Source organism: Heteronotia binoei, chromosome 13 (genome assembly GCF_032191835.1).
Source record: "Heteronotia binoei isolate CCM8104 ecotype False Entrance Well chromosome 13, APGP_CSIRO_Hbin_v1, whole genome shotgun sequence".
In the NCBI taxonomy this organism is placed as follows: Eukaryota; Metazoa; Chordata; class Lepidosauria; order Squamata; family Gekkonidae; genus Heteronotia; species Heteronotia binoei.
Window position 1 is genome coordinate 29017236 of NC_083235.1, and position 23952 is coordinate 29041187.

At 46.2% G+C, this 23952-nt stretch overlaps 1 protein-coding gene across 1 annotated transcript in view; it reads right to left on the reverse strand.

Annotated features, from left to right (window-relative positions):
• LOC132581201 (TBC1 domain family member 15-like) overlaps nucleotides 1-21728 on the reverse strand; it is a 47729-nt gene extending 26001 nt beyond the window's left edge. Inside the window, exon 1 of the mRNA XM_060252345.1 lies at nucleotides 21434-21728. Within this exon, the coding sequence (XP_060108328.1) occupies nucleotides 21434-21483 (50 nt within the window). The 5' untranslated portion in view covers nucleotides 21484-21728. The remainder of the gene's footprint in view (nucleotides 1-21433) is intronic.
• Nucleotides 21729-23952: the final 2224 nt, after the last annotated feature.

Here is a 23952-nt window from a genome sequence, read left to right on the forward strand (position 1 = left end):
TCAAGCAAGGCCAGCCTGAAAATGGTTGCAACCTTCAAGTCCTTTGAAATGAATGGGCATACCTGACCCGGATAGCCCAAGCAGGCCCCAATCTTGTCAGATCTGACTTGGCATACCTGACCTGGATAGCCCAAGCAGGCCCCAATCTTGTCAGATCTTGGAAGCTAAGCAGGGCTGACTCTGGCAAGTACTTGGATGGGAGACCTCCTTGGAATATCAGGAGATGGGGGCAGGCTTTATTCAGCCACCTCCCTGAATATCCTCCAGACCCCCAGTAGAGGGCAGTCACCAGAGGTTGCCATGACTTCCAGGTACATAAAGGTAAAGGTAGTCCCCTGTGCAAGCACTCTGGGGTGACGTTGCTTTCACAACGTTTTTACAGCAGACTTTTTACGGGGTGGTTTGCCATTGTCTTCCTCAGTCATCCAAGCTTTCCCCCCAGCAAGCTGGGTACTCATTTTACTGACCTCGGAAGGATGGAAGGCTGAGTCAACCTGGAGCCAGCTACCTGAACCAGGTTTCACTGAGATCGAACTCAGGTCATGAGCAGAGGGCTCCGACCGCAGTACTGCAGCTTTACCACTCTGCGCCAAGGGTACATACACACACACAAAATGAAAACAATTTAAAAAATGATCAATGGGCATAGAAGCATTTAACTCTGGTTAGAACTCTGTTAGTCCCATTTTTGTGGTTCTACATTATGGCTTGATTGAACATTTGCAACATGCCACAGAGGGATGGATTCTGACTCAGGAATGCGCTGTTGTATAATCTGGAAAAACATTTCTCACTTGTCTATTTGAAGGGCTCTGGGTTAGAAACCTTTTTCACTCAGTCCCTGCAATTGCACCATTTCTCTGTCCAAGAACTGGGATGCATAGTGTCGCTCTGTGTTTTTTGCTTTGCACTTTGTGGTCACTTGTCTGATATTTGGAAAGTCAACGCTAGTTAATTTTGCAGTAATCTTCCACTCTGGGTTCATTAGCACTCATTGCCCAGGGCAGCGTATGAAACATTTTCCGGCACGCAGGTTGCTAGCGGAACAACATTGTTCAGATTGTATTCTTTGGGTATGTGACTGCATGGACATACAAATGAAACAAAAGATTGCACATACTTTAGCAAAATACAGCATGGATTGCAGGTGGGCTCTGACTTGGATGCCCTGGCTGGCCCCCTCTCATTAGTTCTTGGAAGCTAAGCAGGGACAGCCTTAGCTAGTACTTGGAGGGGAGACCACCAAGGGAGTCCAGGGTTGCTATGCAGAGGCAGGCAATGGCAAACCACTTCTGTTCATTTATTTACTTGATTTATACCCCACCTTTCTCCCCATGGCTCAGAGTGGTAAAGCAGCAGTACTGCAGTACTGTGGTCTGAACTCTCTGCTCACAACCTGAGTTCGATTCCGGCGGAAGCTGAATTCAGGTAACCCGCTCAAGGTTGACTCAGCCTTCCATCCTTCTGAGGTCGGTAAAATGAGTACCCAGCTTGCTGGGGGGAAAGTGTAAAAGACTGGGGAAGGCAATGGCAAACTGCCCTGTAAAAAGTCTGCCGTGAAAACGTTGTGAAAGCAACGTCACCCCAGAGTCGGAAACGACTGGTGCTTGCACAGGGGACCTTTCCTTTCCTTTTCCTTTCTCCCCAGTGGTAGCCTAAAGTAGCCTACATCATTCTCCCCTCCTCCATTTTATCCTCACAACAACCCTGTGAGGTAGGTTATGCTAACAGTATATGACTAGCCCAAGGTCACCTATCAAGTTTCCGTGGTAGACTGGAGATTTGAACCTGGAGCCTCTCAGTTCCTAGTATGACACTTTAACCTAAGGGTGACCAAATTTGCTTAACATAAGAGCTACATAAAATAAACATCAGATATTTGAGAGCCACAAGGAAGGAAGGCAAATAGATGAGGGGGAGGGAGGGGGAAAGAAAACAATAACTTTAAATGCATTCTCCAAGCTACCAGCTGGCTTTCCTTGGAGAAGTGATTTAAAGAGAGAAATGCTTCTCCAAGCTGGCATTTTTTTTTGGCAGGGGTGGGGGTGGCTTTAAGAGTCACACAATATGTGTGAAAGAGCCACATGTGGTCTTGAGCCACAGTTTGGCCACCCCTGCTTTAACCACTACACCAGGCTGGTTCATCTTCTGCTGTGAACACTAGGCTTGTAAGCTATGGCTCTATGATATTTATAGTATACTTTACTTTAGGTAATTAGATTCAGATGGGTAACTGTGTTGGTCTGAAAGTAACAGAACAAAGTGTTTGAGCCCAGAGGTGCCTAAGACCAACAAAGTTTAATTCTGGGTACAAGCTTTTGTGTGGATGCACACTTCTTCAGAATTAAACTTGGTTGGTCTTAGGGGTGCTGCTGAACTCAAACTTTGCTCTTTAGATAATTAGTTATTCATATCGTTCTGCAGTTCTGTAGTCTTGGTCCTTCTGCATTGTACACTGGTTGTTTTATGTTGTCTGCTTGCGCTGTTTCTATCAGCATTGAGTCTCCATAAGAAAAGCAGACTATAAATAAGTAATAACAGTCTCGACTTGCATCATAATGAGGATGTATGAGGTGGCAGAATGCTACTATGGTAGAATGGAGTGTGCCACTTCAGGCTGCAGGTGGCAGAACCACATTTCCCAAAATTCCTTCCCATCACTAATTTCCTGTAAATGGTAAACTCACACAGCAGGAGAAGGGATCCATATGAACTATCCCCCACCTTTAAAAAAAAATCGCAGGGAATTTTTACATGAGGGGAGCACTAAAGATGTGACATTCCTCCCCTCAAATGCTTTTTGAGGTGGTACAACCCATTCCCTCTGCTTGTTGATTCTATCACCTCATTTTGCCCCATGCAGGTTTTTTTTTTTAGCAGGAATGCACAGGAACACAATTCTGGCTGGCTTGGTGCCAGGGGGTGTGGCCTAATATGCAAGTGAGGTCCCGCTGAGCCTTTTGTACAAAAAGCCCTGTGTGAAACAAAAGGTGATATCAGGGGGTATGGCCTAATATGCAAATGAGTCCCTGCTGGGCTATTTCTACAAAGAAAGCCCTGGCCCCATGTATTGGCTAGGCCTGACCCGGATGGCTCAGGCTAGCCCGAGCCAGTTTGGTGTAGTGGTTAAGTGCGTGGACTCTTATCTGGGAGAACCGGGTTTGATTCCCCACTCCTCCACTTGCACCTGCTGGAATGGCCTTGGGTCAGCCATAGCTCTGGCAGAGGTTGTCCTTGAAAGGGCAGCTGCTGTGAGAGCCCTCTCAGCCCCACCCACCTCACAGGGTGTCTGTTGTGGGGGGAGAAGATAAATTAGATTGTAAACTGCTCTGAGTCTGATTCAGAGAGAAGGGTGGGGTATAAATCTGCAATTCTTCTTCTTCTTTGTCAGAAGCTAAGAAGGGTCAGCCCTGGTTAGTACTTGGATGAGAGACTACCAGGGAAATTCAGGGTCGTGATGCAGGCAATGGCAACCTACCTCTGAACGTCTCTTGCTTTGAAAACTTTACAGGGTCACCATAAGTCAGCTGTGACTTAACTGGTAAAAAAAAAAAAGCCCATGTAACTGTAGTTAATATAAACCCTCCCCTTGCTGTCTCCATCTCCTCGCTGCGTTCTCTCTCCTGGCGTCAGATTTGGAGTTGTAGTTTCTCAGCAAAAAGCCATGCATGTTAATGCTGTCCAAATCACCCTCGCCACCATTAAGACGCTCTTATCAACCCAATCTTATTTTCCCTGTTATCATAAAGGACCTTCCATTTCCTTCTGTCGAGGTTTTGGCATGGATCTGCCAGCAGCATAGTTGCTTCTGGTTTTTAATTGGCTTTTCCTTTGCTTTCAAACCTCATTCACATATTTTTTTTTTATCCCTATGGTGCATCTCTCTCTCTTTTTATTTTATAACCTTTTTATTACTTTCCATTTATAATCAATTATTTCGAAACCTCTTTAAAGTAATAACCTCAACTGGCCATCTTGTGGCGGCTTCCTTTGCAAACACTCTTTAAAGGGTAATGTCAGGAGCGGCTGTTAGTCAAACGCATCAGAAGCTTTCATGGGCGGAAAAATGAGACAGAAGGGAAGCATTTGGACACACTGGTGCTATATATTGACTGCCTGAATATTGGCCTCTCTGCCACCAAATCTGAGTGGGGATTGGTTCACACAGTCTGTGGAATCAGGTGGTACAGATGTTCCTGAAACATCTATTTCTCTTCGAGGGAAGGTTATATGTTTGCATGTGGGTGTGGCGGAACTATTGCAGGTGGAAGAACAGCATGTCAGAGGCGGAAGAGCTCAGCCCAGCCATGGTAGATTTCTTTGAGCAGGGAGATTTTGGGAGGGGCAATATTTACACATGCAACTGGCAATCTGCAGTTGGAAAAATGCAGTAGCGCATAATTTTGCAGATGGTGTCCACAGAGAGGGAAATTCTACTGCAGGGGGTCTCAACATGGTGCCCGTGGACACTGATGCACCTTTCCTGGGGTCCACAAAGTTTTCTTAGAAAGTGGGTGCAGTCAGATGGGACTTTTGCGCAGGAAGGCATGTGATTGGCTATTGATGATTTGATTGTGCATATTTTTAAAGGTGTTGATTTGGCAACAACTGCCATCACCGCATAAAGACTTTCACTGTGGTATGCTGCATTTTGTGACTGGCTCCGCCTCCTGCAGCAGCCATTTCGTGGCTATGCCCACCATGCTGTGTCAGAATTCCAAAGATGCCCACAGACTCAAAATGGTTGGGGACCCTGTTCTACTGTGTGAGCATCCCTGTAAAATCCTCCCCAGGCTTATAAAAGGTGGATTGTCCCCCTTAATTCTGGCCTTTTCCAATGTTGTTCAGCTCAGGATGCAAGACTAAAAGCTGGCACCAACTATTTCTGGAAGAATAGTGGGCTATCAATTGGGGTTGCCAATCTCCAGGTAACACCTGGAGTTCTTCTGGAATTACAACTGATCTGCAAACTACAGCAATCAGTTATTGTGAGAGGGGGACCTGCAGTTTTGGAATGTTTCCAACTCCTGCTTGGGAAATTCCTGGAGATTTAGGGGTGGTGATGAAGGAGCAGAGGCTGGGAAGGAGAGAGAACTCAGGATGTTGTGCCATGTGCAGAGTTTGCCTTCCAAAATTTGCAATTTTCTCCAGGGAAATGGATTTCTTTAGCCTGGAGATAACAATTTGTAATTCCAGGAGAACCCAAGGCCCCCAGCTGGAGTCTGGCAGCTCTAGAAGCAATGTTGTATTGTGAGAACTGAGCAACAATGGGAATTTTAGTGCTTAAATGCAACATATTATGAACAAAAGAAGATTTCAGCAACATCACGGCAAATGCTGGAATATGTAAAGAAAACCACACATTTAGCAACTTCCAACTTGGTTTTGGGCCTTGCTATCATTTGCTAACCTCCGTAATCTGGAGAGAAGGTTCCCAGCTCTGGGAAATACCAGGAGATTGGGGTGGAGCAGGGTAGAGCCTAGTAGGGCAGGGTTTGGAGAGGGGACGGATCTCAGTAGAGCATAGGGCCATACAGTCCACCCTCCAAAGGAACTGATCCTGGTTGTTTGGAGAGTAACTGTAGCAGCAGGAGATCTCCAGGTGCCACCTGGAGGTTGGTAACCGTATCTGTGGAACAGTTGCAGTTCCAGAACTGCAGTGAAAGACAGTAGGTATGCAACCTGGGACAAGGAGAGAAATGATGATGGCATGTAGTGAATCCCAGGACATTTTCTTGAAAAGGCTTGTGAGAGAAGAGGCCTAGCGGGAGGAGTACAGGAGAAGACTGCTTTCCTCCCGTCACCTCCATTTCCCCTGGGGGTTGCCAACCTCCAGGTGAGGCCTGGATTTCTCCTAGAATAACACCTGATCTCCAGAGATCAGTTCCCCTGGAAAAAACGGATGGTTTGGGAGGGTGGACTCTATGGCACTGTGCAGCACTGAGGTCTCTTCTCTCTTCCAGTCCACTTCCCCACCCCTCCAAAAAATCCAGGATTCTTCGGCCCAACCTGGAGTTGGCAAGAAGATCTGATTCCAAACCTCAGTATTCAGCAACGCCGCTTCCTACATTCCGGTACTCAATTCCAACCTTGGAAACATGTCGTTCAGGAACCCGAAGGGTTAATTTGAAACAGTCCCCCCCCCCTTCCCTTCATTAGAGGAGCCCAGAGCAATGCTAATTGTGCTAATTAATATGGAGCAGATGTAGCAGGAAGTGGGTGGAGGCGACGGGGAAATATCTCGGCAGATAGAGGCGGCAGGATTTATGGGGGAGGAAATTCCCAGCTTCATTTGCACTGCAGCCGTGGGGTAACAGAGCTGGCATGTGGAGTGCAATTTAGAGACCCTTTTCGGGGGGTGGGGGAGCGGCGGCAGCAGCAGCAACGTTAGATTGCCTGCGATAGCAGTATTGCAAGCTGCGTTTCAAGAACCCCCTAGAGTTTCTCAGTGAGAAGCGCCGGGGGTGGGGTGGATAAACTCCCTGAGAAACAGGGTGACCACTGCTAAAGGTGTTCCACTGCAGTGAAAGGGTGCCAGTCTCCAGGTGGGACCTGAAGATCTCTCCGTCTGAATTAGAAATTATCTCCGGTGACACAGATCAGTTCACTGGGAGAAAGTGGATAATTTGGAAGGTTAGTGCTATGGCATTGTACTCAATTTATCCCCCCCCTTCCCCAGGCTCCACCCCCCCCCCCATCTTCAAGTATTCCTCAATCCAGAGTTGGCATTGCTAGTTCAGCGACATTGCCAACCTCCAGGTAGTGGCTGGAGCTCTCCCGCTATTACAACTGATCTCCAGCTGACAGAACAGTTTATCGGGAACAAATAGCTTCTTTGGAAGGTGGATTCTGAGGCATTATACCCCACTGAAGTCCCTCCCCTCTCCAAACCCCACACTCCTCAGGCTCCACCTCCAAAATCTTCTAGTATTTCCCAACCCCAAATTGGCAACCATAGCAGTGTTGTGTTTGTTCTAGGGTCATGTCTAAGTCATGCAATAGTGAAGCCCAGCAAGTGCAGCCAATATCTTCTGTGAATTGAGTAAGGGTTGTAGAGCATCTACACAGCATTGAGAAGGTCCCAGGTTCAATTCTTGGCATCTCCAATTAAGATGATCAGGTGACATGAAAAAAACTTCACCTAGGAGTCTACTACCAGTCAGAGGAGACTGGCATTCCCAACCTTTTGACCCTGGCGGGTACCATTGAAATTGAGATATTAGTATGGGGGCGCAGCTATAAAATGACTGCCCTAGGAGGCAGCCAGTCACAAAATGGCTGCTGCAGTTTACCTTCAGTCGCACAGTGAAAATCTTTGTGTGTGTTTAGGGGCCCACACAAATGTTTATTTCTTTAAAAATCAGAAGAGGAAAAATGAAATGTTTAGGGCCCACAAAAATATATTAAATTTTGCCCCAAACAGAGAAAAAGTTGATTTATTTAAAGTTATATAAAAAATAACTTTAAATCTTGATATTACTGTGGTGGGAGGGACCCACAAAGGCAAAAGGGCTGTTAGGGCCCACGAAAATCATGCAGCCCTGGGCGTTTAGGCAGGTGCGTCTCTCTGGAGGAAATCATAGGAGCTCTGTTCCTCTTTGCCTTTGATCACTGCATGTCTAAGCCCACATGGCAGCTGCTAATGTGAAAGATTTTTCCTCATGAAAAAGAAAAAAATCTGTCATTCTTTTGTCAGTGCTTTTAACAACTGTGGTCATTTAACAGACAAATACCAACTGATGCAGGGTCCCCCTCCCTTAGTATTGCCATATCAGCAGCAGTTTAACCTGTTGGATTCCTGCCTGTAACGGGGCCCTTGGGGATCCTGAGCCTGTCAGATAGGAGAGTAACTGTTTATAACTGCCTAAAACAGGGCCAGACCTGGGGGGGAGGGGCAGAAGGGGGTGCTTGCCCTGGGTGCCGACGGACGGGGTGCCAAATTGGGTATGGAGTCCATTGTATTTTATGGGACCATAAGATAGAATGACCCATAAGGGGGCATCATTTTTTAATTTTGCCCCCTCCCCCCCCCCCCAAAAATGTAGATTCGGTCCTGGCCTAAAATAAGCATACTCAGAGGCACACAGTGCCAGATTAAACCCTGTGGAGGCCCCTAGGCAGTTTAAATCTTGGGGGCCCCCTTGCAAATTATCTCAGTCTGAACGCCTGCCCCACTGTCCAGAACTCCCACTGCAGCCTGCTGGCACCTTCTTAAAAGCCCCTTTTACTAAGCTGTGTGGGAGAGGCAGAGAGGCGCAAACTTGGCAACAACGCCAGCAGCAGCCACACCAGGTAAATTGGGCAAAGAGCAGTTCAGTTGCTGGCTGCATGTGCAGGCTGGGAGGGCTGCAAATGAGGAAAACTGGGGGGGGGGGAGCTGGCTCGGGGCCCCTAAAGGCGTGGGGGCCCATAGGCCAGTGTTTACTTGGCCTAATTGTTAATGTGAAGGAGTGGGGAATCAAACCCGGTTCTCCCAGATAATGTCCTGTGTTCCTTTATCTACAATCTGTCCTTAAACCCAATATTTAAACTACCAGCCATTAAGAGCCTGTGTGGTATAGTGGTTAGAGTGTCTGACTAAGATCTAGAAGACCCAGGTTCAAATCCTGACTCTGCCCTGGAAGCTCGCTGGGTCGCCTTAGGCCAATGTTCCTTCTAAGCTGAATTACTGTGAGCTAGCTCAGATTTTTTTTTGCCTCCAGCTCACACATTTTTGTCTTAGCTCAGGAAAAATAGCCCCAGAACAAACTAATTTATGCAATAGCTCACAACTTTAATGCCAGTAGCTCACAAAGTAGAATTTTTGCTCACAAGCCTCACAAAGTAGCTCACAAAGTAGAATTTTTGCTCACAAGCCTCCACAGTTTAGGAGCATTGCCTTAGGCCAGTAATATATACTCAAACTAACCTACCTCACAGGGTTGTGGTGAGGATAAAATGGAGGAGAGGAGAATGATGTAAGCTGTTTTGGATTCCACTGGGGAGAAAGGTGGGGTGTAAATTAAGTAAATAAATGGCATCATCCTGCGGCAGTCAATTCCCATTGCTAAATACGTATGATATGCAAAAGAGCTTGTTTGATTTAAACCTGATGTCTGTCCATTACTGAGGATGACTTGCGGAGTTTGCATTGTGGGAAAGAGTTGTGCTAATATTGTCTTCTCTGTCCACTTGTTTTTCATGCCCCTCAAGATTCACAGTAGGGTGACCACCTTTTTACCAGTCCTGCTCCTTTGATTTTTAAAATAGCAGTGAAACACACCCGTTTTCTTTCCACCCTTCTCCAAAAATTCATCTTCTAAATTACATTTTGGCAAGCCGTCAAAAGACATGAATGGGGCCAGTAAATGAAAAGCTACCCCCATCTTTGATGACATCTTCATTCCCATTTCTTGCAAAAAACCCTGACTGCAGTACAGAGAATCCTGGCTGTTTGGTGCTGTTTCTCTCCATGAATGAAAGAAATGATGACTCTGGATAATTCTTAGGTTGCCACTTGCAGGGAGCGTCCCAGAGATGGGAACAACTTTCATTTTTCCAATGATTCCCAAACATTCAAGGCTGCCTTCCCTATTTTGCCTATCTGCGACGCATGCATCCTTATGCACACACCTCCTGCATTCTTGGCCTTGACTCTCCTACTCCTGCTGGGGGCTTGAGCAGCTGCAGCTCCACACCCCAAAATACAGGCATGTCTCATTGGACCCCCCACCGGGCAGGGAACATGAGCCCTAGAGGTTTATATTGCAGCAGCTGGAATCTCATAAAGTCACATTCCACCTGCCCCACTGATCCCTCATCTGGAACATGGGTGGGCTTTCTGGTGGGGGGAAGGGACACAGAGGCTAGCACCTGTCACCACCTAATAACAGTCTTCTGAATCTGAACCCTTCCCTGCCCCTGCTTAGATTCCAATATTGTGGGCATTTACATGGTGCTGGGTTTCTGCAGCTTTTGCTCCTACCTGGAAATATGGTCTAATGAGATCAGAGCCATGAGCCAAATTGAGCCTCCTGGGACTGCTTCTCTGAGCTCCATAGGTGTCCCGTTCCAATCTGGAACCACCTGCCTGTCTCTGTATTATTTTAATTTTTAAAGAAATACATGTAATTATAGGCCCCATAATTAATAGTACCTCATATATATCAACGTATTCTTGGCTGTATCGAATAGACATTTGGTCTATCGAATATTTGGTCTATTGAATGTGTTCATTTTCACTAAATTCATGCTGTTTGGGGCAATGATTAGAGTAGAGAGTGCTGCTTTGTAGGAACCTAAGAGGGATCTTTGATGTTCAGAGCAAAACCTTGCCTTTGGGGGGGGGGCAAGTCTGAGATTTGCTAGATTTGGAACTATTTGTCTACATTAGGAGATTTTTTTGTTTTATACTAATACGTAGTTATCCACCCTTGAAATCTTTTTTCTGTGAAAGAACAGTTTGCATTTGGTTTCTGTTTTTATTTGCTAATCTGCAATGCTTCTCTCCTTCGTTCTGTCATTGTTCTTAGCTTCTCTATTCTTCTGTGCTGCTGACACAAAGACCTTTCTTGCCATCCTTTTGTGGGCCACAGGGGGGCCCCCTTGTGCTGCCTAATTTGGAAACTTTTCCAGTTACCTATGTTACTCACCTGAGATCCGGTCCCTAGATGGTGGGGAAAGCAGTGCAACTACATAGGGAGAGAGCCAAGATACATGCAGCTTGTTTTTCCCATGCTATCAACCCTTTCCTAGCAAAACGGCACTGTCTCCCTAGCTACTGAAAGGGAGTTGCATGCATCTGTGCATGTGGGATTTCTTAAACGACATTAATGTCCTAGGATCAGTGCAGTAGGCTCAGAGACTGGTGACAAAATGTTAAAGAAGGTGACGTGTGTTGGCCCCTAAGTGGATGATGTGGTTCTTGCACTGAAAGCTCTTCCATGTAGCATTTAGCATGGACTTTCATGTACAGTTGTTGATCACAGCATGTGCTGAGCTTTCTGTGGGTTTTTTGGCACTTGCATTTGACTATATTTGGCTTTCCACCACATATACATTATGGATGCTCCATATTTTAAGAAGTTCGTATTACATGTTACAGTCTGCATCAGGCATCCCCAACCTTTTAAAGTTTTTGGGCACCTTTAAAATTCTGACACAACATGGTGGGCACAGTCACAAAATGGCTGCCACAAAAAGTGGATCCAGCTACAAAATGGCTGCCACAGCTCACCTTCAATCACACAATAAAGATCCTTGTGCTGTGGTGCCTGCTGCCAAAGCCATTTTTTTTTAAAAAAAAATAATAAATCTATACAGCCAATCAAATCTCCAGTAGCCAATGAGAAGTCTTGCTGGGCAAAAGCCCAATCTGGCCCTGCCCTCTTTCTAAAAACACTTGGCAGGTGCCAGAAAAGGTTCTGGTGTGATCCATGATGCCCATAGGCACCTTGTTGGGCTGCATGTGTATTCTGTGAAAGGTTGCATTGCCTTGATTCCGTCTTGGTTGTACGAAACTATAATATAGTGGGTTCTATACGTTAATGAGGTGAGGTGGTAGTGAACATAGTTCTTTTATTGAATACAGCGTGGTATAGCGATGCCTAAGAAGACTGAAAACTAGGGCCGCAGGGCCCCCTATATATACACACCCAAAGTTCCCGCGCTGCCTGTGACTGGACCATTCAAACCAGTCAGGGGCTCTTGATTGGAGCAGGGCAGCAGGATTTGGATCCTGCTGCCTATTGTTCCTGAGTCCCCCAAGCTCTGTCCTTCAGGCCCCAGTGAGCCAGGCAAGAACTCCAGCTTATAGATACAATTCTAAGCACATATACAACAGAAACCTTTATAAAGAAAAGAGGAACTCTGAGTATGTGCGCAAAGTATTTCTATTTGAGGAAACCACATTTGGTCTTTCCAAAACCTGGCGCAAAAGGCAGGACAAGACATCCAGGTCACACATGTGCTTTCCAAACTGGGTAAAATCTAGCTGCCTCTCCTGTTGGTAAAAAGCAGTCTCTAGCATAAAGTGAGAACCACTTAACGCAGAGGTGCCCAAACTTGCCTAATATAAGAGCCACATAAAGTAAATGTCAGCTTTCTGAGAGCCACAAGACATGAACAAATATTACACACACGTCTTCATTAAATTCTTTTTTTGCATAGGAAGATAAAATACATATGCATGCACTTTACAACACGACCATGATAGGAGACTTAAAAAAACAAAAGCTGACAATAAGACCAGAATAAAGACCAGAATAGAGAAAGGTTAGATAATTATTTTTTAGCACCATTAGAAGAAGGAAACACACATGTACCATATAAATCACTGACCACCATTTCCATCATTATGCATCTCTCTTTGTCTTGAAACCAAGGTTAGTAAATAACAGCTCCTACAAAAGCTAAGTAACTAAGGGGGAACCCTCTTTAATTCTGTCCCTCCTTCCAGTGGCTCCCTCAGCTCTTGCACTCTGTGTCCCCGCTCTAGGTTTTAAGCGACCTCTGTGGTGGTGGAAAAGAGCTTGCAAAAGCCTGCCTATTTCTCCCTCTTTCCCCACTTCACGCAGGGTGGAAATAGTCACCCACCTAGGGATCAACATTCAGAGGCTGACTGAGGTCCCAGTGCTAAGAATGCTTACTTGAGAGTAAGCCTTGACCTCTGGGAGCCACACAATACGTGTGAAAGAGCCACAGTCAGGCCACCCCGACTTAACATAAGAACATCAGAAGAGCCCTGCTGGATCAGACCAGTGGCGTGCTCCATCTAGCCCAGCATCCTGTTTCACACAGTAGCCAACCTGTTGCCCTTGCCCCAGAAAGGCAACCCAACAGGACATAACAGGCTCTGGTGCCCTCTGAATCAATTTGAATGTTTTTTTAGAAATTCCCAACTTGGAATCGTGGGCATAGCTCCTAAGAACTACTAAGCTCTTGGATATACACACAGAGCTCTTGTTTGGTGTGGAGAGCCAGTTTGGTGTAGTGCAGGGGTGGCCAGTGGTAGCTCTCCAGATGTTTTTTGCCTACAACTCCCATCAGCCCCAGCCAGCATGGCCAATGGCTGGGGCTGATGGGAGTTGTAGGCAAAAAACATCTGGAGAGCTACCGTTGGCCACCCCTGGCATAGTGGTTAAATGTGTGGACTCTTATCTGGGAGAACCAGGTTTGATTCCCCACTCCTCCATTCGCAGCTGCTGGAATGGCCTTGGGTCAGCCATAGCTCTAGCAGAGGTTGTCCTTGAAAGGGCAGCTGCTGTGAGAGTCCTCTCAGCCCCACCCACCTCACAGGGTGTCTGTTGTGGTGGAGGAAGATAAAGGAGATTGTGAGCTGCTCTGAGATTCAGAGTGGAGGGAGGGCTATAAATCCAATATCATCATCTTCTTCGTACATCCCTCTGCTACACACCTGGCAACAGCAGACTGCCTCAGTGGGCCCACCTACCTCGCCTCTCTGGCAGAGGCAGGTGTGTGTTGGAATCTCCCTCGGCTGACTGCGGAGGGAAGCGTCTTAGCAGGTGATTTCCCCTGTTCAATTTCCTGGCATTTAATGAGCTTGGCATTAGATGCAGCTCATCCATCGGGCACTGATTGCTCCCCAACTGCTAATGATCTGCTTTCATTCACTGGAAAATTCACCAACAAGGAGAGGAGGAGGAGGAGGAAGCCTGCAGCGCATGCAGGGGAGGGGAGAGCCCTGCTTGTAATGGCTCATCGTGGGATGCTGTTGCTGGTGCCAGCATCTGCCTGCTGTCGGGGCTGCAGGAAGCCGTGGGTACACTTGGGAGGCTGGCTGGAGGCAGGAAGAAACGGGGAACAGACAGAGAAGGGCTGTGTTGTGCAGGGCTTTTCTTGTGGGATCCGATTGCTGCAGGATGTTAGCAAGGCTTTGTAAGAAAAAAGAAGCTCACCGTGTAGTCCTCAGTAACTATACCCTTCTTAGTCTATTGACTTCAGTTGACTGTTTAGAACTGTTAGTAGTTTTTGTGGAGGATAGGATATTTTAGCCATTAGTTGGGGATTGACTTTAGGGCTGGGTCAAGGGTAGGCAGTGCTGGCGCCCCCGACTTTCTGCTGGCTGCTTGCCCTTCCACCCCTCCACCTGAGCGCAGCTGCAGTGGACCCCAGTTGGCATGCTGGAGTGCACCCACCACTGCGCCGCCCTGCTGCCCCTGTTGGGAAGGGCTGGGCAGTTCCTCTCTTGACACCAGCCTTCCTCCCTTCCTTAGTGGCAGCAGGGGTGAGAAGAGGCTCCTCCAGCTGCCAACCCAGGCTAATAGGAAGAGGCGGAAAGGCAGCGTGGAGGAGCCAAGACAGGAAGAGGTGGGTACTGTGATTCCTTCCCACTGCGCTGCCTCTTGCTGCCAAGCCAGTTTTATTTGCACTGGTGGCTCAGCCTTCCCTGTAGGCTGCTTGGGCTGTCTGTAGGGAGAGGGTGGGGGTTGGAGAGGCTCCCGGTTCCCCCATAGGCCAGGTGGCTACCCTAGGCAGCCTTTTACCTGGTCTACTCAGATGTGCCGGGCCTGAGGGTAGGGAAGGCCCAGCAGAACCCCAAGTTGTTTAGTTCAGCTTTTTTTTTAAATGTGTTTTTTATAATCTAGCTTTCTCGTGGGGACTAAAGGCAGATAACATAGTGAGTCAGTACAATCAAAAACATGGGACATCAGTGCACTAGCATTTTACAAGTCTGGATTGGAACCACCAGAAAGAACTGCAGCATAGCATAAGTATTCATATGGCACATTAAGCGTTACAGAAATCACATAATAGGGTCCTGTTTGCGATAATGTTAGAGATTAGCAGGAAAGGGATTAAAAATAAAACAACCAATATTGTAATGGCCTGTATAGCTCTATGGTGTGGCCTCATTTGGAATGCAGTATACAGTTCTGGCCAGCGTATCTCCTAGGGTTGCCAAGTCCAATTCACGAAATATCTGGGGACTTTGGGGGTGGAGCCAATATCAAGGCTGTGACAAGTATAATTGAACTCCAAAGGGAGTTCTGGCCATCACATTTAAAGGGACAGCACACCTTTTCAATGCCTTCCTTCCATAAGAAATAATGAAGGATAAGGACACCTTCTTTTGGGGCTCACAGAATTGGACCCCCTGGTCCAATATTTTTGAAACTTGGTGGGTATTTTAGGGAGAGGCACTAGATGCTATACTGAAAATTTGGTGCCTCTACCCCAAAAAACAACCCCCCCAGAGCCCCGGATACCCGCGGATCAATTCTCCATGATTTTCTATGGGAATAAATCTCCATAGGGAATAACAGAGTTCCCAGCAGACATTTCCCTCCCTTCCCCTCCCCCCGCTTTCTGACGACCCTGAAGTGGGGGGAGGGCCTCCAAACCGGGGGATCCCTTGCTTCCACCTGGGGATTGGCAACCCTAGTATCTCCAAAAGGACATTTTAGAGCTAGAAAAAGTGCAGAGGAGGGCAACCATGATGATTAGGGGGTTGGAGCACCTGCTCTATGAGGAAAGGCTGAAGAGTCTGGGACTGATTTCCCACTCACCTTCTGCCATCTCACGTTCCTCTTCTCAGTGGGGCTTCCTTTAGATTTCACACTATCTGCCCTGGGGCTGCAGCAAGCATCGCCGTTTTCACGTAGCAAACAGAAACCTTTAAAAATCAGTTTCTGTTTGCCGTGCAATAAGGCTGACATTATTTGCAGCCCTGGGGCAGATAGTGTGAAATTGGAAGGACCCCTGCTGAGAAGAGGAACGTGAGAATGGTGTAAGGTGAGTGGGAAATCGGTCTGGGATTTTTCAGTTTAGAAAAAAGATGACTAAGGGGGGACATGATAGAGGCTTATAAAATTATGTATGGGGTGGGGAGAGAGTAGACACAGAAACTTTTCTCCTCCCAAAATATTAGGACTCAAGGACATCCAATGAAGCTCAGGGGCAATAGATGCAGGATAGAGAAAATGAAGTACTACTTTACACAGAGAGTGATAAAAATGTGGACTTCACTGCCAAAAGATGTAGTGATGGCCACAGGAATAAACAACGTGAAAAGGGGATTAGATAGGTTTATGAAGGATAAGTCTATTAATGGCTACTAGCCATGGCAACTGAGGGCTACCTCCACATCCAGAGGCACTAAGTGCCTCTGAATCCCAGAGCCAGGACACAATATAAGGGAAGACCTGTACAACCTGTTGTTGGCTCTCCAGAGGAACTTGTTCCTCACTGTGTGAGACAGGATGCTGGACTAGATGGACCAAGGTCTGATCCAGCACAGCTCTTCTTATGTTCTTAATAATCTGTACACAGCAGTATAGGCCCACAGTTCCTCGTCATTTATCCAATTAAGTTTGTGAACCATTTTGTGCAGTGCAGTCCTTAGGTTCAGCCCTGCCACTAGGCATTTGCCTAGGGTGCTGGCCTTCTGGGGGCACTGAATTCGGAGCCCCCCGCCCCATGTGGCCCAGTGACTCAGTGACCTGGGCTATCCAGGTAAGGGAGCAATTTTAAGTTCTGTGCTTTTCGTTTTTCCCCACAGTCTGTTTTTTAAAATTGGTTATCAGTGTGGGGAGGGGGAGCAGAAATCAGCCTTGCCTAGGGTGCCAGATTTTCTAGGGCTGGTCCTGGCAATCCTATTACCTGTGCAGAAAAGTCCTCTGGAATAGTTCAATTGTACATAGTTTGTGGAAAGCCAGGAGAGTCGCATGGCAGTTCTGTTTCTCCACCCCCAGTAGCAGGGGTGTAATGGAGCAGGGTTAGGTTCAGATGATCTCTAGGAGGAAATAGGGTTTCCAGCCTCCAGGTGGGGCCTGGAGATATCCTGCTTTTACAACTCATCTCCAGGTGGCAGAGATCAGCTCCCCTGGAGAAAATGGTTGCCCTGAAGGGTGAACTCTATGGCATTGTACCATGCTGAGGCCCCTCCCCAAACACTGCCCTCTCCTGGCTCCAACCCCAAAGTCTCCAGGTATTTTCCAACACAGCCTGGCAACTCTAGAAGAAGAAGGGGTTGGTTGGAAGTCTGCCAGATCCTAAGGAGAGATTGTCAGGATTGTGGAGAGCCACCACATACCTCTGGACAACCAGGGTTGCCAATCCCCAGTTGGGAGCAGGAGATCCCCTGGTCTGGGGCTAGCAGAAAGTTGGGGGAGGTAGTTGGAAATGTCCAGTGAGCACTCCGCTATACTTTATGGAGAAATGATCTGTGGATATCTGAGGCTCTTGCGGGGGGCTGTTTTTTGAGGTAAAGGCATAACATCTTATGCCTCCACACAAAACCCCTCCCCCCCAGGTTAAAAAAGATTGGACCAAAGGGTCCAATTCTATGAGCCCCCAAAGAAGGTGCCCAATCTTCCATTATTTTCAATGGAGGGAAGGCATTTAAAAGGAACACAGTCCTTTTAAGTGTGATGGCCAGAACTCCCTTGCTCCTGGCTCCACCCCCAAAGTCTCCTGGCTCCACCCTCAAAATCCCGAGATAGTTCTTGGCAACCCAGGGACAAACATATCCATCAAGACCCTCCCACATGACCCTGATTCAAACTAAATAGCACAACAAATCACTTGACTTCCTGAGACTATGCATTTCATAATAATGGTTCATTAGGTAAGAAACAGAAAAAAGAAAAAGGGACAGGATTATTAAATAATAGATTTTCTTTTAGACAGTGATTTAGATGGTGCCGATTGCAACGGGATATGGTGCAACTAAAAAACAGAAAGTCCAAACTGAGTCAGAAAGACTTCCAAGCCAAGGGACCTAGCCAGAATACTGAAATGCCCTGTAAATTAAACACAGATGAGAAACAAGTTACCTGGGGATAAGCCACATTCAAGGAAGTGAGACCTCTGTCTCTCTCAAAAGGCACTTGACTGAAAAAAAATACTATCAAATATTTATCTTCATTCAAAACAAAAAGGCAAGCTCAAAGCGACAAAAAGATGGTTCAAGGGGAAGGAAAATTGGAAAGATGTGAAAACATCCTTCATGGAGGGGAGGCATATTCCTTAGATGGTGGGGTTTTTTTTTAAATGGTGGCACAATAAGCCTTTTTGGTTTTGCCACATCAGGCTAATGTGGCTTCCAGTTCCCAGGACTGGATCTACATGTTTTTTGAAGGGGGAGGGAACTAAAAAATTGCTCCCCCTTATGGGCCATTCTATCTTATGGTCCCATAGAATACAGTGGACTCCATACCCAATTTGGCACCCCCCCCTTCATCAGTGCCTGGGGCAAGCACCCCCCTCTGCCCCCCCCCCCCTTAGATCCGGCCCTGCCAGTTCCAGACACTGGCTCTACTAATGTCGACCTTTGCAACTGCTGACTCAATTTGTGCCCAGATTTCACTAAAGTTTAGCCCAAGAGTTTGTTTTCTGCACAGACTGAGTCCTGAGAGAAAAATACTTCTGGGCATGTACAGAGTACCTTCCCCTCAGGACTGGAAAACTGTAGTCTTTCTTCTTCCTGCATACTTTAATGATTCAGTAGCATACTCAAAGATGCAGAGGAAGCCATGAAATCCTTGAATCAGATTTTTAAGTCCCTTTGTAAAAATGAGCCTACGCATGTTATAGCTTTCATGGGAATAAAATAAGACATTTGCTGGATCAAACTGGGATGCCATCCTCCAGAAAGTACCTGGAATTATAGCTTATCTCTGGACTACAGAGATCAGTTTCTCTGGAGAAAACTGCTTCTTTGGAGGGTGGACGCTATGGCCTTTGACCTCCCTGAGGTCCCTGTCCTCTCCAGGTTCCATCCAGTTTGGTGTAGTGGTTAAGTGTGTGGACTCTTATCTGGGAGAACCAGGTTTGATTCCCCACTCCTCCACTTGCAGCTGCTGGAGTTGTCCTTGGATCAGCCATAGCTTTCACAGAGCTGTCCCTGAAAGGGCAGCTTCTGTGAGAGCTCTTTCAGCCCTTCCTACCTCACAAGGTGTCAGTTGTGGGGAAGGAAGATAAAGGAGATTGTAAACTGCTCTGAGATTCAGAGTGAAGGGTGGGGTATAAATCCAATATCTTCCTCATACCTCCAAGAATTTCCCAACCTGGAGCTGGCAACCCTACCCCCACCCAGTGCTGATGGACTAATTTGGCTACTCTTCTAGAATCTGTCTGGATCCAGCAGTCCAACATCCTGTTTCCCACACTGGCTAACCAGCTGCTTTTGGGAATACCCACCCCTGCATAGTTGCCCCTCGAACAACTGGCTTTCAGATATATACTGCCTCTGAACGTGGAGGTTCTATTTAGCTATCATAGCTATTGGCCACCGTGGCCATATGCATGACTCTGTCTAATCCACTTTTAAAGTTTTCTGAACCACTGGATGTTACCTCTCAATAGTAATTTATTCCGTATATTAGTTATGCAGCTTCCTTTTGGCTTTCATGAGTCTGCTGTCAATCAAGTTTCACCATAGCAGTAAGGAAGGAAGGAAATGCTGACTCCTCATTTTCTTCACACACATTAATTAGTTGATAACCCTCTCTCTATATACAGCTTTTCTATCTTTAGAAGCCTCCATAATTGAGTCAAAGAAGCAGGGACAGCATCCCTCATCTCTTTCCAGCCAGGCTGACCCTGCCCCAGGTGCCCTCCTCTTCTGTTTCATAAATCCTGAAAGCTCCTGTTTTCTTTGCATCAGCCTTTCTATGTAATAGGGTTGCCAGCCTCCAGGTGGGGGCTGAAGCTCTCCCATAATTACAACTGATTTATCAGACCAGAGATCAGTTCCCCTGGAGAAATGGGCAGCTTTGGGAATGGACTCTCTGGCATTATACCCCAGAGGTTCCTCATCTCCTTCAAACCTGTTTTCTCTAGGAGCCACTCCTAAACCTCTAGGACATGGGGTGGCCAAACTGTGCCTCTTCCATACATACATACTGCGTGGCTCTCAAAGCCCCACTGCTCTGTTGGCTGGCTTGGAGAAGGCATTTGTCTCTTTAAATCACTTATCCAAGCCAAGCCAGCTGCCAGCTTGGAGAAAGCATTTAAATTAAAGTTGCTTTCTTTCCACCTCTCCCTCCCCATCTCCCTCCCTGATGTTCATGTCTTGCAGCTCTCGAACATCTGACCTTTATTCTATGTGGCTCTTATGCTAAGCAAGTTTGGCCATCCCTACTCTAGGATTTTTTCAACTGTGGCTGAATAGTAAAACTTCTGCTTGGCATGCAGGAAGTCCCAGGTTCAATCCCCGGCATTTCTAGTTAAATGATCTGGCAGTAGATGATGCAAAAGATCTCTGCCAGAGACCCTGGAGAACTACTGCCAGTCTGAGAAGACAATATTGATCTTGATGGACCAATGGTCTGATTCAGGATAAGGCAGCTTCATGTAAACCTAGAGTTGGCAACCCTTGTGGCAAAAAAAGAGATTGTTTTTTTTTTGCCCACCCACACCGTGGCCATTTTATCTGAGATTGTCCTCATAGCAGCCATTTCCATTCCCTGCCACAGGATTCATTTTTTTTTCAGAACTGGCACTAGATTACCATCATTATAACAAATATGTGCACCAGGTTTTCTGAATTCCTAAGTTATATTATTTTTTTTAAGTAAGTCTCTAACCCCTTTTGTTGTGGAGATGTAAGGTGAAAGAAGCAGGACTTTTCTTGAGCAGGAATGCATAGGAACACAATTCCAGCTGGCTTGGCACTAGGGGTGTGGCCTAATGTGCAAATGAGTCCACACTGGGCTTTTTCTACAAAAAAATTACTGTGTGAAACAATGGTGATGCCAGGGGGTGTAGCCTAATATGCAAATGAGTTCCTGCTGGGCCTTTTCTTTAAAAAAAGATCCTGTATCTCTAATGGAAAGAGCTAGGGAAACACATGCCCCCCTGGAATGTTGTCCATCGCCTAGCCCCCACCCCTAGGGATCCTGGGAGTCCCTTACTGTAAAGGAGCAATCATTTTAAAGTCAGAATTTGGAGGGTCGTAATTCCAGGAGTGCAGGTCTGAGTGTAAGCATTCCTTGGTGCCCAGGCATTCAGCATTTCATCTATTGCAACTGCATTCCTCAGTTTGTGTATCAGACGTGATGTTTCAGGCTGATGTTTCTAAAATGACCTGCTTTCAGTCTGATTCAGCATGATGGTTCCAGACCTCCAGCTAACCTGGATTAGTTAGTCCTTTTAATCCCAGATATTTTCAAACAGATAATAAATGGTGGGATAAACTCTACACATGCTCAGATGCATTTGTATTTTGTTCATTTTGCTTAAGTTGTTTATAGTCCACATTTCTCACAAGACAAAGCAGGACATAGTTTTTGAAAAACCCAAAGCAATTATATATATATAATAAATAGAATAAGAAGCATGTCTGTAAAAAAAAGGTGGAATAAAAATGTAATAAAGTTAGCTTATAAATTAGAAAGCAATGCAAATCTAGAATGATGCATACCCAAAACAATCTCCTACCCCACCCCCAAACATTAAAACAACACAAACAAGAACAAAATCCATGTCATACCTTCTATTAGGACTAACCAAATTGACACAGAACACTGCAAACCTCTTCATCAGACTGGATGTTACAACGTTTTAAAAAAGATAGAGAGGTGGGAATCGTTATCTGTTGTAACTAAGGTTGCCAGATCACATGGCAACAACCTGTTTTTGGGCAAAACTCTTTAACCAAGGCTTAGTATGAGCAGGTGAAGATTTTCATGACATGCAGCTAATTCAGATCACCTGGTAAATAACATGCCATTAAGCCTCTTATAAAGGTATGGAAAAATTTTCTCTCTCCAGGTTAGGGTTGCCACGTCTGGTTTGGAAAATACCAGATGACTTTGAGGGTGGATCTGGGAGAGGGAGGGGTTTAGGGAGGGGAGGGACCTTAACATGGTGCAGTACCCTAGAGTCCACCCATCAAAGCAGCCATTTTCTCCAGAGGAGCTGATCTCTGCCAGCTGGAAGTCAGTTGTAAAAGTGAGAGCTCTCCAGGCCCTACCTGGAGGCTGGCAGCCCTGCTCCAGGCTGTTGAGAGCCCTAGTTAACATTTCACTGACCAAAAAAGTGTCAGGACTTCATCACACCAACCAACCCAAGAGGCTTGCCAACACCCTGGAGAAAAAAAAATTGCTGTCCCTTTAAAAGAGTGATATTATTTACATCTATGCCATGAAAAGCTTTACCTGCCAATTTCCACACTTAAAGGGACAGAACATCTTTCTATCCTCCAAGTTGTTGGCAGCCCTGTTGCCAAGCAGCCTATAGCATGCCTATTCTAGCATCTCTTCAGTCAGTTTGTAATGCGAAGAGGTTAAGTCTCCACCTAAGCCAGCGTTTTCATTTGCATGACAAATGCCTCTCTGATTTCTCTGTGAACTGCTCAGTGAATCTCCAAGGTGATTAAAGCCCCACCTGTGAAAAATTCCTCAGTTTATGTTGAAACTTCCTCAGCGGGTGTGGGTGATTGCCCCATCAGAATTTTATTTATAGACATTCCATTTATATCCTGTTCTTTCTCCAAGGAGTGGAAATTCAGCCTAGCGATAACATGGTTTGACAAGTTAGATTCAGCGGTGGTAACTTATCCTGAAGCTATCCCAGTTCAAGCCCAGCAGCCCCTTAGAGACCAACCGCATTGTTGGGCTATGAGCCTTCACGAGTCAACACCATTCTGTGAGGCCAAGCAGAGATCTGAACCAGGGATTACCTACCTCCCATGTATCTTGCCAGCTCTGCGTTGGGAAATACCTGTAGATTTGGGGGTTAGAGCCTGAGGAGGGTAGGTTTGGGGAGGGGAGGGACTTCAGTGGGAATAATGTCATAGAGCCCACCTTCCAAAGTGGCCATTATCTCCAGGGGGACTCTGTTTTCTGGAAATCAGTTGTAATCCCATGAGATCTCCAGCCACGACCTGGAAGTTGGCAACCCTACCTTCTAGTTACAGCACAGTGTTGGGACAAGTCTAGCAATGAGGAAAGATTGTCTCTGAACATAGGCATGCCGGGGATTTTTTTGTAGCAGGACCTCCTTTGCATATTAGGCTACACCCCTCTAATGTAGCCAATTCTCCAAGAGCTTTCAGGGCCTACTGTAAGATCTTGGAGGATTGGCTTCATCAGAGGGGTGTGGCCTAATATGCAAAAGAGGTCCTGCTACAAAAAAAGCCCTGGGCATGTCTCTGAACATAGGCAGAGTGTCTTCCCTCACCATTTTTAACCTCCACCAGAAGACAGGTCATAAACCATCTAGAGGGAATCAGAATTACATCCTTGATTAAGAAATCGTGCTGTTCTTTATAAAAACATCATCACGTTCCTACCCAGAATGTGCTCAAGGCAAATAACAAACTACAAATGAAAAACATAATTAATAAAACCGCACTGTAAAATCACTGTGTGAAAACATAACAAAAGTTAATTAATACATTCAAAACCTTGCAAAATAAGTGAGCTTTCACTCACTACCTAATTTCTATTAAAACTCTGTGACTGAGGGTAGGGACTCTGCCTTCCTTTCCAAAGGAGTGAAAAAAGAAAGGAAAACACCGCAGTTGCCATGTGCCTTAGTGGTGGAAAGTGCCATTAAATCGTAGCCAATTTACAGCGACCCTGCAGGGTTTTCAAGGTGTGGCAGAACAATTCTTCAGTGGTCCTCGTCTGGACCCTGCTGCCTAATCTGCCTGATCCTGCCCCTTTTCTGGTTTGATTGTTTTAAAATTATTTCGATCAAGCTAAATTGTGATGCTGGGTCACTGAAAGAATGCTGGCAACTGGATCATAGATTCGCAGAGAAATTAGCTACATGAGAGACACCAGTGGGTTGGAATGCTAGGACCATCACATCATGACCGGATTCCAAGAGTAACTGAGCGACCAGATCCAACATGCTTTTTCCTTGGATACAAGTCCATTGGGATGTATTCCTTGTTATCATGCAGGGGATGGCAGGCAAAGATCGGAATTTGTCAGCATTCCCTGTCTTGGGCATAAAAACAGTAACTGACAAAAGGAAACCTGTATTAATTTGCCCAGCTCA